Here is a 16017-nt window from a genome sequence, read left to right on the forward strand (position 1 = left end):
CACCTCTTATTATCTGCCAAGCTCTGTAGAGCATAACTGCTTAACTCTTTGTACTCAACATTCCAGTCCTGAGCTAGTCAATCACTTCTGTACTCTGTCTCCAATTTGTTAGGTTTAGAAGAATCTTTCTAATTTCATTCCATGGGAACAAAATTACCAAGATATTTATTTATTTAGCTACAAATATTTTTATGGATTTCCAATGAGCATCTTCAAGGTACACAAATAACGTCACAATACAGTGGTGCTAACAATCAAGTAGTAATAGTAGAAACAATTCAGTTATAATGGAAATAAGAAAAGGACTAGCATGCTCTAATATTGGATAAAAAGCTCAAAGCTGTTAGGCTGGAGTCAACTTTAAAATTACTGTCTTCCATATTTTTGGAAAATTAATGTAGCTCTTCTCATTGAGGCATGGGAAGTCCATTGCTGCTTTTGACTCCAATATTGTTTCCCTGACTTACAACTTCTTCTATCTAATCCTGTGTGATGGGGGAATCCAAAGCATGGTCTTATAACTCATCTAGGGAGGGCAGATGTGCCCTCCCTCGATGAGTCTTTGGACTCCCTGGAGGTGTCAAATAATAATAATAATAATTCTGACTTGCCATTATTATTATTATTATTATTATTAAACAAGACTTCATGGAGTCAAAGACTCATCTAGGAGGTCCTTTTATCTCACACACATCTCATCATACCGTGTCTTAAACACATTCAAACTCCTTGCAGACACCACACTCTCAGGCAAGGCATTCCAATCACTCACAAATCTGCACGAAAAAAACCTGCCTCTCACTCCCCTACTCACACCCGCTTTATACGGTTTTCAGGGATGACCTCTGGTTCTCCCCTGATCTCCCACCATTCTCTGTAGAACTTCTCCACAAATGATCCTATAACAACCCCTTACCAACTTGCAGGTCTCTATCATATCTCCCCTCTTCCTTCTCTCCACCAGACTCTGCAAATTACATCTTTTCAATCGTTCCTCATACTCGACATTCCAGAGTTCAGAAACTACCTTAGTCAGTTTCCTTTGGACCCTTTCCAACATCTCTTTATCCTTCTGAAAACCAGGTGACCAAATCTGGGCACAATAGTCCATGTGTCGCCTAATCAAAGCCTTATACAATGGAACAAGAATCTCCCTACTTCTACACGTCAGTGTCCTCCGCATCATTCCCAGAATTCTTTGTGTTGTCTTCACAATTTTGGCGATGTGTCCCCTAAATTTTAGATCCTTATCCACTATCACCCCCAGATCTCTTATTTCCTCTACTTCCAACAATATATTCTCACCAAGCATAAATTCTGCATCCCATCTTTGTTTTCCAAATTTTAAAACCTTACATTTTGCAACATTGAACTCACATCCCCATTTGCTTGCCCAAACACTCAATTTATTCAAGTCTTCTTGCAAGGCCACATCTTCACTACTCTTTATGGTTCGTCCCAACTTTGCATCATCTGCAAACAACTGAATATCTCCATCCAAATCTTTGCCAATATAATTAATATACAAGTTAAACAGTAATGGCCCTAAAACAGACCCCTGAGGCACTCCACTAGTGACTTTCCTTTTCCTGGATATCTCACCCCATACACAACTTGTTGATACCTATCAGATAGCCAGTCTCCAATCCAATGCACTAATCCAATATCCAATCCCATCTGCTCTAGTTAAACTGTCAACTTATCATAAGGTACTCTATCGAAAGCCTTTGCGAAATCCAAGTATATTACTGTGTATCCTTCTCCTCTGTCCAAGGAAGCAGTCACTTTATTGTAATAAGTAAGTAGATTACTAAAACATGACCTCCCTTTAGCAAATCCATGCTGTCCATCAAAGATTATACCATTGTTGTCAACCCAACTCTGGATCCTAGTTCTCACAAGCTTCTCCAACAACTTGACCACAACACCTGACACATAGATAGGCCTATAGTTTGATGATTGAGTTCGATCACCTCCTTTATGAAATGGCACAATCTTGCGCTCCTTCCGCTCTTTAGGAACTTGACCAAGTGCAAGACTCGTATTAAAAAAATATGTCAAGTCAGGTGTCAACTCTCTGGCACATTCCTTCAGAATACGCAGTGATATATTATCAAGTCCCACATCCTTATTTACATCTAGTTTACTCAACTCCTCAAACACCTCTTGCTCACTTACAGTCAGTCTCTCCTCCCCATCATCAACTGCTCTTAATCTCTCTATGAAGTCACATTCACAAGATTTAAAGATCTTTATGAACTGCTCACCACACATTCTGCAACAGCTGTCTTTATACCATTTCCTCCAATCAATGTATTCCTTCCATAAACATTCTTTCTTTTGCTGGCTACATATCGAAAGAACTCCCTAGGATTCTTTTTGGCTTCATTAGCTAACTGCTGTTCATACCTCTCTTTAGCTACTCTCACCAACCAAGTCACCCTCCTTGCCTGGTCTTTGTAGACCTCATGAAATTGGTTACTTCCACTTCTCTTATGCTGCCTCCACAATGCCCTTTTTCTCTGTATTGCATGCTTAACCTCTTTATTCATCCATCTCACACCTACCTTATTTAACCTTCTCACCCATGTTATACATTTAGACATTGCATCTACTAAATAGTTTTTGAAAATCCCCCAAGCTGCATTGATCTCTTTTCCAGCTAACTCCTCATTCCATGCTACACCTGCAAGCTGTCTCCTGAGCTCTTCATAATCACCCCCCCCTTGTAGTTCCACATATACCCTTTTTTCACAGGGGTCCTTGCACTGCTGGCAACCACCCAGGTAATCATTTCATGGTCACTTTCACCAATTGGTGGATGATTTGACACCTCATTGATAATTACATCCTCCGATGAGATGACCAAATCCAAGACCCTTAATCCTCGTGTGCCCTCTGTCTGAGGTAGTTATCCCTCAAAAACTCAAGAAACTCATTTTCTTTACTTCCAGTTGCTATCTCTTCATTCCAATCTATATTTCCATAATTAAAATCATCACCCATAATGATCACCCTTTTCTTATTTGCTTGGCTTATTTGACTATACATTTCACTATCACCACCATCCACATTACCAGGTCTATAACAACATCCCACCAAGTATTTGATTCTATTCACCTCTATCTCACACCATACTGCCTCAAAACCACTGGCCCTATTTCCCTCTTGCATCTCTACCTTGTATGGACATAACTCTTTCTCTATCATCAATAGCACTCCCCCTCCCTTTTTACCCCTTCTATCCTCACGAAACACATCATACCTTTCCATCTCTATTCCTGTCAGGATGTCGTCCTCATCTAACCATGTCTCACTTATTCCAACAATCTCTGGGTGCACAGACGCAATTAGTGCAACTATTTCATCTGCCTTGTTTCTTATACTTCTATCATTGGTATACAATCTAGCTTTGGTATACATTATGATAGTAATGAGTGTATTTCTTATGTTCTCCAAGGTAAATTCCAACAGATCCACCTATCTATACACAGTTTTCCAAACTTTTCACCCTTACATCTCCACCTGGTGAACATAATTTTCCTACCATCATCAACAGCACTCCTCCTTTCGTGTCATTTCTATCCTGATGAAAAATTATTTCCTTTACATTTCTGTTCCTGTCAGCCAACAATTTTTGGGTGGCAAATGAACTAAATCATTGAAACAATTTCATTTCTATTATTTCTGATGCTCCTGTCATTTGTAAATAAACACAGAAATTGACCTTTTAGGTCTATAACCAGTCCAATAGATGTCACCTGTGAGATGTCATCCACCTTTATCACTACTTACGCATATATCTCCTCAGACTCAACTATTTCTCCTTACATCTAATGCCATCCCATTTCTATGCTGATCAGTGCTGATTCCAACATCCACTTCTTTATGTACATCCTGGTCCCTGTACATCCTGACTTTCCTTGTTTCCCTGTCCATCTTGCATTCCTATTCTGTCATCTTTATCTCTCACACTACTACTGCTCTTTCCATTCACAAGCACACTCCAGTCTCACCTGTTCCAATTTTCTGATCTTTTTTTTTTATCACTTCTTACATCCTCTAATCTTATGTCATCACTGCTCATTACACTTCCATCTAGCAATAGATACTCAAGCCAAATCAATTTAATGAAAATAATCACTTTTGTGCAATTTTATCTGTCCCTCAAATTCATCCTACACATTATCAGCATCCTTTTTAGATCTTAGTTCTCCTAACATATTCATGATTCTTACACACTATCTACTATCACCTTCATTACCTTGGCAACTCACTGATAACTTTTCCTATTGTGTGAATCTTTCACTCTCTTCAATGATCTCCTGATATCCATTTTCACATTCTTCTTCCTCTGTCCAAATCATATATTCCCACAACTACCACTAGCTCTTCCTTGCTTATTTCTCATATCCAAAGCATCAGACCTCCTGAAATACAGACTTCACAGATCCTCTCATTCTCCATACCTTTAAAAATGGAATTTATACACTGACACGCTCAAGTCATTTATCAACTCTTTCTCTCTATTTTCTTTAATTGTGTCCTTTCTCACTCTCTCGTTGCTCTCCCCTAAACATCTAATCTTACTGCACATATTCTTCATCTCATTTCTCATCCTGATCAACTTATTCTTCAAATCTTGCATCCTAGAAATTACATTCTTTAATTTCTTCAATCACTTTCACTTTTGTTCTTTCATTCATGTTCTCTTTCTTGCCAGCAATCAAAATGGTTTATATTGCATCATTTGTGCTGCCTTTTGCAATCCATTCATTCCCTCTTTTACTATTATTATTATATGGGTATCTCCATGAAGTCAGAAGATTCATTGTGGGAGATCACACTTACCTTCACACACACACACAATACTTGCATACTTCTCCTTAAACTGTTAGGAAACTCATAATTAATTCTGGCAATCTATTTCATTCACTCAATGCTCTCCAAGCAAAAAATCTAGTCTGTACATTCTATACACACAACTTCCAGAGGTGACCTCTCTCTCTCTCTCTCTCTATAAATATATATTCATCATGTATTGAAAATTTTCCTTTGTGTTGATCTTATAGAACCCCCTTTAATAACTTAAGTTTCTATCATATCTCCTCTTTTCTGCCTATCAACTAAACTTTGCAATACAACCTATCCTCATAGGGAGTATTCTATAGACTTATAACCAGCTTGGTCAGTCGTCTCTGAATCTTCTCCACTAACTTCTGGTCCCCAAGAAACCCAAGTTTTTTTCTTTGGTTATCTAAATAACCAAATCTGTGCACAGTATTCAAGATGTAACCAAATCATAATCTTATAAAAAGGGACAATAACCTCCTTGACTTTACATGGTGTTTTTTTTTCAACATCCATGTAATACTTTTTGCCCAAAATGCCAATTTATTTAAATTATCCTGCATGATATCTACATCACCTTTATCAATTATTGTTGTCCCCAGTTTTGCATTATGCTAATAACTGAATATCTTCCTCCTTAAATCTTTCCTTTTATCATTAAGATACAAATTAAATAGTGGCCCTAGTATGTAATCCTGAGGTACCTACCCAACTAGTTACCCTTAATATCTACATGATATTAAGATAATAATGATATCTACATCACCTTTATCAATTATTGTTGTCCCCAGTTTTGCATTATGCTAATAACTGAATATCTTCCTCCTTAAATCTTTCCTTTTATCATTAAGATACAAATTAAATAGTGGCCCTAGTATGTAATCCTGAGGTACCTACCCAACTAGTTACCCTTAATTTCCTAGATTGCACTTAACCATATATGCTACTTTCTGGTGTCTGTCAGCCATCCTCATGGTACCAGCATCATATCCATTCCCATTTGCTTCCACTTTTGTAATAGTTTTCCAATGCAAAAAATATCTTTGAAAAGTCCCCAGTATCATGGTGTAACCATTTCCCTTATCTAATTCTGCTATTAGTTTATTATAAAACATTAGTAAATTACTTAGGCAGGACCAAACTTTTAGAAAGCCCCCATAGAGTATTGTATTCCTCTTCACCCAATGCTGGATTTTACCTTTAACCACCATTCCTGAGATATTAACTGGTCTGTAATTTGTACTTCTGTCTTAGAGCCATCTTTATATAATGGAACTATTTTACTCTCTTTCCACTTTCTTGGAACCTTGAACTCAAGAAAGAACTCAGACTTAGAATTGAATAATTTCATTAGTGGCAGTGCAAATTCTCTTGTGCATTCTTGTAACACACTAACTGACATGTTGTCTAGTACCACTGCTGTATTCACATTCATATTTTTGAATATTATTATTACGGGTATCTCCATGGAGTCAGTAGACACATCGTGGGAGACCCAAACTATGAAAACAATATTTATCATATCTCTTCTTGAATTCATTTACTGACGAAGAACTCACAAATGAGTCAGGCAATGCATTCCACTCATTCACCACCCTCCAGGCAAAAAATCTCATTCACACACCTTTGTTAACCACACTTTTCCTCAATTTCCAGGGATGACCTCTTGTTCTTCCATCACTATCACACAGATGAAATACTTCCTCTGCATCAATCTTATAAAAACCTTTTAGTAATTTAAATGTTTCTATCATGTCACCTCTTCTCCACCTATCAACCAACCTCTGCAATCCACAAGCTCTCAATCTATCAGTGTAGGGAGCATTTTTTACATCACTCACCAACTTAGTCATTCTCCTCTGAACCCTATCCACAACCCTATGAACTCTATCTCCATAGCTAAGGTCTTCTTCATAATCTGATTTAGCTTTTCTTACTATGCTGTTAACCTTCCTAGCTTGAGCCTTGTACTGCTCATGGGTGTACTGATCAACTTTCTTCTTGTAAATTCTCCATAACCTTTTCTTTTTCTGCAGATCAAGCCTGATATTACTACTTGTCCATATAACGCCTACCTTGTTTGTCTTCCTGACCATGGGAATACATTCTGATATTGCCTTCCTCAGATACTCACTGATTTAATCCCATGCACTGCTAACATCTTTCCCCTGCAATATATTCTACCATGGGACAGCTGTAAGCTCACTCTGAAACTTGTTATAATTACCTACCTGTAGTTTCATATATACCCCTTCTTAAGAGAGAAATCCACAAATTTTGCAACCTCCCAAGTCAATTTCACATGATCGCTCTCACTAATTAGAGGTAACGAGGATACCTTACTTATGCATATGCCCTCTGAACCAATGACCAGGTCCAACACTCTCACACCATGAGTCCCTTCAGTTATGTGCTGTTACAAGTAATTATCTCGTAGAAGATGTGTGAACTCCATTTCCTTTTTGCTACATGATATTTCCACCTTCCAATTATTATCACCATAATTAAAATCCCCCATAACAATCACTAAACCTGCACTCTTTGCACTAATTTGCTGATGCATGAATTCAATATCTCCCCCTGTACCTCCTGGCCTATAGCAGCAACCACTGCTGTATATTTGGTTGTGTTGGTCACAATTTCACACCAGACTGCCTCAAATGAACTATCATTCACATGTCTATCCTCTTGATATACTACTTTCTTTGGCTGCAACTCATCAGCCATCATCAACAGTACTTCTCCCCCTGTTCTACCTTCTCTATCCTCCCTGAAAATACTGTACCCATCACATTCAATTCCAATAACCACATCTTCTGCTGACAGCCACATTTCACTAATGCCTACAACTTTTGGTGAGATTGCACTGACTAATGCCAAAAATTCTTTCCCCTTATTTCGAATGCTTCTATAGCATTAGTATACAAAAATTGCAGATTCCCTTTAGTTCTTGTACCAGTTTTAGAACTGACATAGATGTAATGTCACTAATTTCAGTAGTCCCATGCCGATTTTTTTATCCACTCTATTCTGCAATTTATTCCTCAAATAAGGATCAACAAATATACTTTCACTGCATAAGTTTCTCCCTCTTACACTCAACCTTTTCGATTTTAGTTTCCCTGCCCAATTACTTCAACTTATTCAATATGGAGAGCACCTTCAATTTTCTTTCTCATTTCTCACATTAGTTTGTTATCTCACATCAGTAACAGCAAATTCTCCACCTGGATGATACAATTTTGTATTAACATTATATCATCAAGTGATCACTCAGCAACACTGTTATTATTATTATTATTATAATTACTTTTGCTTCTGTCACCACTTTACCATCACCACTGATTAAGTCATCCTTCCAATGTCATTCTTCTGCTACATATTGAAAACATCTTTTAGATTTACTTTGGTCTGCTTAACTAATTTTCTCTCATAATTTGATTTGGCTTTTCTTACAATACTAGTTACCCTTCTTGCTTGCACAATGTACTGCTGATCACTTTTTTCCTCCTTTATATTGCCTTCAAAATGTTCTTTTTTTTTTTTTTTTTTTTTTTTTTTTTTTTTTTTTTTTTTTTTGCAAAAAGCAGTATGAGACTGGACTATAGCAGCAACAAACAATGTATTTTATCCTTATCGGCCTATTGTCCCCTATCTCATCAGAAATAATGAAATCAAAACAAAAATACAATACCCTTTACGTTCCATTCCTGTCACTATATAATTTTCTGTCAATAAGGTGTCACTATTACCTATATTTTGGCCAAGTCAAGCTGGCCAATATCAGAAACTCTTCTCCTTTATTTTTGATACATCTAGCATTCATGCATTACAACATCCCCTTGGACTCACAGTTAACCTTTTGTAATGTCATTACCAACCATTCGGATTTAAGCATGCAAAACTGCATTTATCATTGCATAATCATTTCTGTACACACACACACACACACACACAATTTGTCTCAGGGGTGGCTGAACTTGCACTTAACAGACCCCCCCCCCAATACTTCTTAGTTATCCTGAGTTTGTGCTTCCAACCTCTCAATGAACAACTCTCTCTCCCCCAACATCTAACTCCAAAACCATTTAAATGCAGTCCATGCACATTCAAGTCCTTTCATCCATCAAATTCACTTCATACATCTATAAACCTCACACCATTACTCCTGGACAATCTTCTCATTGAATCTACAATCATGGCTCTTCTCAATTCACTCTTATCATATTGAGGCAGCAGAATCGCAATTCTTACGTTCTCACTCTTCTTTTTCATTTCTATCAGCAATTCTTTCATATTTTTCATACTCTCTCATTGCATATTTCTCACCTTTCAAATCATTTGTGCCAGCCAAAACAATCAATTCTTTCAATTCTCCCCTTTAACAGCTTCACTAACATCATTGATCACTTGAGAAACATGCTTTCATCACTTTCTCATTAGGTACCCATCATCATTATTGAATCTCCATATAATGCCTTCTGTTTACTCCTAGTTTTTCACATGTTCATACTTTTCCCATTACTGATGTACCACACAACAATCATTTATTTCTCCAGTTGCTCTAGCTCATGTTTTGTCCTATGAAGGATGCTGGGTAAGTGTGCTATTCCATTCCTCACTGTCACCCTATTATCCATATTCAGCCACTTTCATGCTCTCATTCACATTTTGCACACTATTGTTCACTACTTCCATATCCTCTCTAACATAAGTAAAGTGGATATTAGATCCAGCATTACTTCAAAGCTGAATGTAGAAACTATAAAAGTTTTGTAAGTTGATCAGAGTTTTGCAGGAATACATTCCTCAGCATTCACGACATTAGATCCAGCATTATTTCAAAGCCGAATGTAGAAACTATAAAAGTTTTGTAAATTGATCAGAGAGTTTGTAGGAATATATTCCTCAGCATTCACGATTTGCCTTAGTGTGGACTACTTAAAAGATATAGGTACTGCCCAAGCTTCTATATATTCACCTTTTATTGGTCCATTTTGATAAGGTTTTATTGCCTGACAGCTGTTTCGGACTGGTTGGTCAACACCAACCAGGCAGAAACCTTAAGAGAGAAAGCAAAAACTCTCATTCCTTAGTAAGGAACTTGAAATGCCAGAGAAATGTATTTTTCATAAGCAACCTCTCAGTCGGTATATAAAAGTAATTACTAAAATAAAGAGTCAAAAAGGCTTCATTTTGGCGATGCAAAATGACATAAGCAAATTGGATGTTAGATCCAGCATTATTTTAAAGCCAAATGTAGAAACTATGAAAGTGTCATAAGTTGACCAGAGAGCTTGTTCACACCATACATTCCCAGGCATTCATGAGTTGCCTTAGCGTGGATTACTTAAAAGACATAGGCACTGCCCAAGTGTCTATATATTTGCCTTTTATTAGTCCATTTTGATAAGGTTTCACTAGCCTGACAACTGTTTTGAACTGGTTGGTTCTCTTCAGAGAACAGTTTGCTTATGTAATTTTGCATCGCCGAACTGAAGCCTTTTAGCTCTTTATTTTAGTAATCCTCTATAACAATTTTGCTCTCTCGTCTTACATCATTAACACTAGTTGCTTAATTCTCCTGCTTTCCACATAACTCATTTTTGCACTCGCACATGAAACATTTCCAACACACACTCTCTCTCTACTCTCACTTCCATACCATAAACCATTTGCTCTTAAAAATGAAAAACATTTTCTGAGCAAAAAAGAAACACACACACACACAAACTTGACGGTCTAAAGTAAGTAAAATACTACCAAAAATTATTACTAAATTTATTAATATTCACTAAAATAAAAGACATCTGTAAGCCATGTGCAGCACTGCTTCTGGTACCTGCAATTATTCTTGATTTCATTCCTCAGTCTCTTTTGCATTTACTCATACCTTGCAGTTCCACAACATATCACACTTTCTACAGGCCGTCTGACTTCTTTGTTCAATTCTCTACAATCATGTCTTCCATATTCCCATGCATACATGCTGCACTCATGAAAACAAATCATTTTTGATAAATCTATGTTGTTAATCACAATCTGATCTTTGTGCAGCATGATGTAATGACCTCATTTGTATCATTGTTTTGTTGCCATTCAATGCATGATAAAAGTTTCAGGAAATTGCAAATAACTCATGGAGCTCCATGATCACTATGCAGCTAGACTAAGTTAATTCAAACAATACTGCCAGTTATTACACAAAATAACACATCTTTTCCTTAGTTGTTTCCCAAACTGTCTTGCACCTTTTGGCCTTCTCACAGTGATTTCTCCTCTTCTCTCTCTCGGTGTTATGACCTCTTTCTTTTTTGTCAGCAACTTTTACTTCATGCTATCAGTCAATATTGGCACTTTTGGCCCCTCACTCATCCTGATATCCACTGTTGCTTATATTCTTTGGTCTACAACTTTGACATTACAGTTCCAAAGACAGCATCAGCCTAGATTCAGGAACTTTCTTAAACTTTGAATACATTGACAAAACATCCAGGCTATATATGGCACAATGCACTTTAAATCACCTATGAATTGCAGAAGAAGAATTCATGTATTAAAAAACTGGATAATCTTCAACTCTGGCCTGGTTACCCAAGTGGACAACATTTCTTGCCCCCAACTAACATGCTGTTGGTTCAAATTCCACTGACATGGATTTTGTATCTTTAGTTGGCAGATGATAGTCTCACACAAGGCAATGAAAATCTCCATGCCATAACTGGCTTGAAAGAATGGACTAAGAATTATAATATATAAGAACATAAAGGATAAGAAAAGATTTGATGTACTTAAAAAAAAGTATATACAAATTTCAATTAATCTTTGCTTATAAATGTTGTCATTTAGCTAGCAACTAGATCGTAAAAAGTCTGAGTCATTTGTATCATCTCAAATGCAGCTAAAATGAAGTAACATATATTTGCAAATAAATTTAAAATATTACTTACATTTACAGAATGGATCCTCTCCAGTCCATTCTCCTCCAAGTTGACATATTCTGGTATCATTTCCAACAAGCTTATTGCCTTTAGCACAGTTATATTTAGCTTTGCTCCCTGCAGTGTGGCCATCAAGGTCTAAGCTACCATTTGGTGGTGGTGTTAAATCAGGACACCAGTTGACTGAAAAGATAAAAATTATCAAGCTGATTTTGTGTAGTATAAGTTATTTTGGAATTTAAAAATGTGTATGTATTTAGAATTGAAGAAACGTCATAAAATTAATATTTATATATTCACATTGATAAATTATGGAGACTACAACTGTGATAAGAATAATTAATTTCCTGACATTTAGTTACCCTTCTTGCCTGTGTTTATTATTACTATTATTATTAAATACCAGGGAGTCAGGAATTCATCGAGGGAGACTACACTGTTCGCACCAGCTATCATGTCTGTTCTTGAATTCATTCACGCTACTTGCATATTATTTGGCATTAATAATATAGATTACAGTAGAGTGTATATTCTGGTATTAGCAATTTATGCATACTAATGCCAGAAGAATTAGTATACATAAACTGCAGTATCCTTATGGGTACACAAACTCTTTTATGTTAGTTATCCTACTCAATTTCAGGATCTAAGGAACTTCAGCATCTTTTTGTTTTGTTGTCCTCAAACTCACTCACTTACGAGTGCCCACATCCTAACCACACTATACTAGTTTCATTGACTCTGCATGCCAAACTATCATTAAACAATACAATTTCTCCAGACAACTAATTCCAGATCCATTCAAGTGCATCCATCACATTCAGTCCACATATTTATAAGTGCTGTACCATTCTTTCTCCACAACCTATGCATCAACTCATTTGCAATCATAGCCCTTTTTCCCAACTCATTTATATCATACATATATCAAACCATGGCAAAAGACTCAATATCTTTACTCTTTCATTCTTCATTTTCACTTGTATCTCAATTCTTTCTTATCTTCTCACATACCACACTTGTTGACTACAAGGTCATTTGTACATACCAAAACAATCTTCCTCACTTTCCTTCTGTATATTCTAACACTCAGCAACTGCCTTAATATTCATATCTGGGAAATGCAATTTTATCACACACTCATCAAATGCTCTAGTTACCATGGAATCACCATACCAAACTTTAACTCCCTCCCCTGCTGTATCACCATCCAGATATTTCTATGATTGTTCTGTTATTATTATTATTATTATGCAAAACCTACAAGAATTCCAAGGACTCATCCTGCCTTTTTTTTCATTCGCCACTCTGCTGTCATGCTTCTTAATTTTCTGCACTTCAAGAAAAAATAAGTTTATGTTATTACTAACTTCCTATCAAAAATTTTCCTCCAAATTAGTCTATTATCACATATAACAGACTGTTAGTCTGTTATCTGTCAAGACTCCAATACTCAGACCTAACTGCATCAATCCACCTAATTCTCGGTCTTCCTCTGGTCTTTTTCTTGCCATCCTGGCATCCAACACACATTTTGCTAATGTTTCCTTTCCCTTTTTTTAAGTGACCATACTATATAATATTAGCTCTGCTCACACAGTTCCTTCCTGATGTTTTCATCAGGAAGGAAATTATTATTATTATTATTATTATTATTAAACAAGACCTCATGGAGTCAAAGACTCATCTAGGAGGTCCTTTTATCTCACACACATCTCATCATACCGGGTCTTAAACACATTCAAACTCCTTGCAGACATCACACTCTCAGGCAAGGGATTCTAATCATTCACAACTCTGCACGAAAAAAACCTGCCTCTCACTCCCCTACTCACACCCTCTTTATACAGTTTCCAGGGATGACCTCTGGTTCTCCCCTGATCTCCCACTATTCTCTGTAGAACTTCTCCACCATTGATCCTATAACAACCCCTTACCAACTTGTAGGTCTCTATCATATCTCCCCTCTTCCTTCTCTCCACTAGACTCTGCAAATTACATCTTTTCAATCTTTCCTCATACTCGACATTCCAGAGGTCAGAAACTACCTTAGTCAGTCGCCTTTGGACCCTTTCCAACATCTCTTCATCCTTCTGAAAACCAGGTGACCAAATCTGGGCACAATAGTCCATGTGTGGCCTAATCAAAGCCTTATACAATGGAACAAGAATCTCCCTACTTCTACACGTCAGTGTCCTCCTCATCATTCCCAGAAGTCTTTGTGTTGTCTTCACAATTTTGGCGATGTGACCCCTAAATTTTAGATCCTTATCCACTATCACTCCCAGATCTCTTATTTCCTCTACTTCCAACAATATATTCTCACCAAGCATAAATTCTGCATCCCATCTTTGTTTTCCAAATTTTAAAACCTTACATTTTGCAACATTGAACTCACACCCCCATTTGCTTGCCCAATCACTCAATTTATTCAAGTCTTCTTGCAAGGCCACAACATCTTCACTACTCTTTATGGTTCGTCCCAACTTTGCATCATCTGCAAACAACTGAATATCTCCATCCAAATCTTCACCAATATCATTAATATACAAGTTAAATAGTAATGGCCCTAAAACAGATCCCTGAGGCACTCCACTAGTGACTTTCCTTTTCCTGGATATTGCACCCCCATACACAACTTGTTGATACCTATCAGATAGCCAGTCTCCAATCCAATGCACTAATCTAATATCCAACCCCATCTGCTCTAGTTTGACTGTCAACTTATCATGAGGCACTCTATCAAAAGCTTTTGCGAAATCCAAGTATATTACTGTGTATCCTTCTCCTCTGTCCAAGGAAGCAGTCACTTTATTGTAATAAGTAAGTAGATTACTAAAACACGACCTCCCTTTAGCAAATCCATGCTGTCCATCAAAGATTATACCATTGTTGTCAACCCAACTCTGGAAATTTTTAATATGATTCTACTCTTGATGCCATCTGTTCACCACCTTAATTTCTTTCGGAAATCTCATATCTGTGGTCTCCAGTCTTTCATCAAGTGTATTATTTCTAACACAATTCGCAAATCAGTAAATTAAGTTTGGTTTGAACACTGTTTCTCTCATATTCATATAAGTTTATTCAGTTGCCTTCTTATTATACCAGCTTTGTTAATCCTGTTATCTGCCATCTTCACTAAAAATTCTCTATCTCTCTTTATATATATATATATATATATATATATATATATATATATATATATATATATAAACACACACATATAGGGTGTCCACATTGGATCTCTCTAGTTTCAAAGAATGGTAAAAAATTGAAATGTAAAAATACATAAAGTTTGGGTTGTTCAAATGTTCCAGAAATTTTTTTCCTCTGTCATGATGCGATGGCACTGCTGGGTAGGGCTGTCGTAGTTTTAAACATGGCATCATGAGTGGAGAAAGCACAAGTTGTGTGGTGGTTAGCTGAGCTGAAATCAAATAGAGATAATGAATAACAGTGGGGATAGCATGAACCCATGTCCTCACACTTGATTTTACATCCAACTGCCTTCCTGTATCTCCTTGAATCGTGAATTACAATTCAAATGTAGCCATACATGTCTCGATATAATGTCCCCAAATACACAATATAATTCTAATATTTTGAACAGCTTTCCTCTTGGCACCTTGTCATATGCCTTTTACAGATCAATAAAACTTAAATACAGATCCCTGTTATATTCCCATGATATCTCAACTGTTTGTCTTCAAATGAAAATCCTGACAAGCTCTAATTATCCTGGATCCATCTTGTTCTCTGAGTATCTTTTCCACAATTTTTTTTGTCTCTTCTGAAGTATATTTTATTATTATTAACATCTGATCACCATGGAGTCAAAAGATTCACTGAGGAGAGGTCTGTACTCTCTCATGCAATAAGATCACTAAACCTTCCCTTAAACCTATTCAGTTTCTGCACTCACCAGTCACTCTCCATGTAAAGAACCTGCTTCCCACTTCCTTACTCACATCCTCCTTATACAGCTTCCAGGGATGGCCTCTAGTTTTGTCCATGCTTCCCTCTACTCTGTGAAAAATCTCCTCCACATTAATGGTAGCAACTCCTCACCAACTTATATGTCTCAATTATACTTCTTCTTCTTCTATTCACAAGGCTCTGCAAATTGCATTCCCTCAATTTCTCTTCATATCTAACACTGACTTAGTAAACCTTCTCTGGGCCCTCTCCAAAATATCCTCACTCCTTGAAAACCAGACAAACA

At 36.8% G+C, this 16017-nt stretch overlaps 1 protein-coding gene across 1 annotated transcript in view; it reads right to left on the minus strand.

The window, feature by feature from the left end:
* LOC150101079 (P-selectin-like) overlaps window positions 1–16017 on the minus strand; it is a 337168-nt gene that overhangs the window by 181859 nt on the left and 139292 nt on the right. The window contains exon 10 of the mRNA XM_090401605.1: window positions 11802–11975. Within this exon, the coding sequence (XP_090257731.1) occupies window positions 11802–11975 (174 nt within the window). The remainder of the gene's footprint in view (window positions 1–11801; window positions 11976–16017) is intronic.

Source organism: Typopeltis vanoorti, chromosome 12, assembly GCF_054136105.1.
Source record: "Typopeltis vanoorti isolate ZY-2024b chromosome 12, IOZ_Tvanoo_1.0, whole genome shotgun sequence".
Lineage (NCBI taxonomy): Eukaryota > Metazoa > Arthropoda > Arachnida > Uropygi > Thelyphonidae > Typopeltis > Typopeltis vanoorti.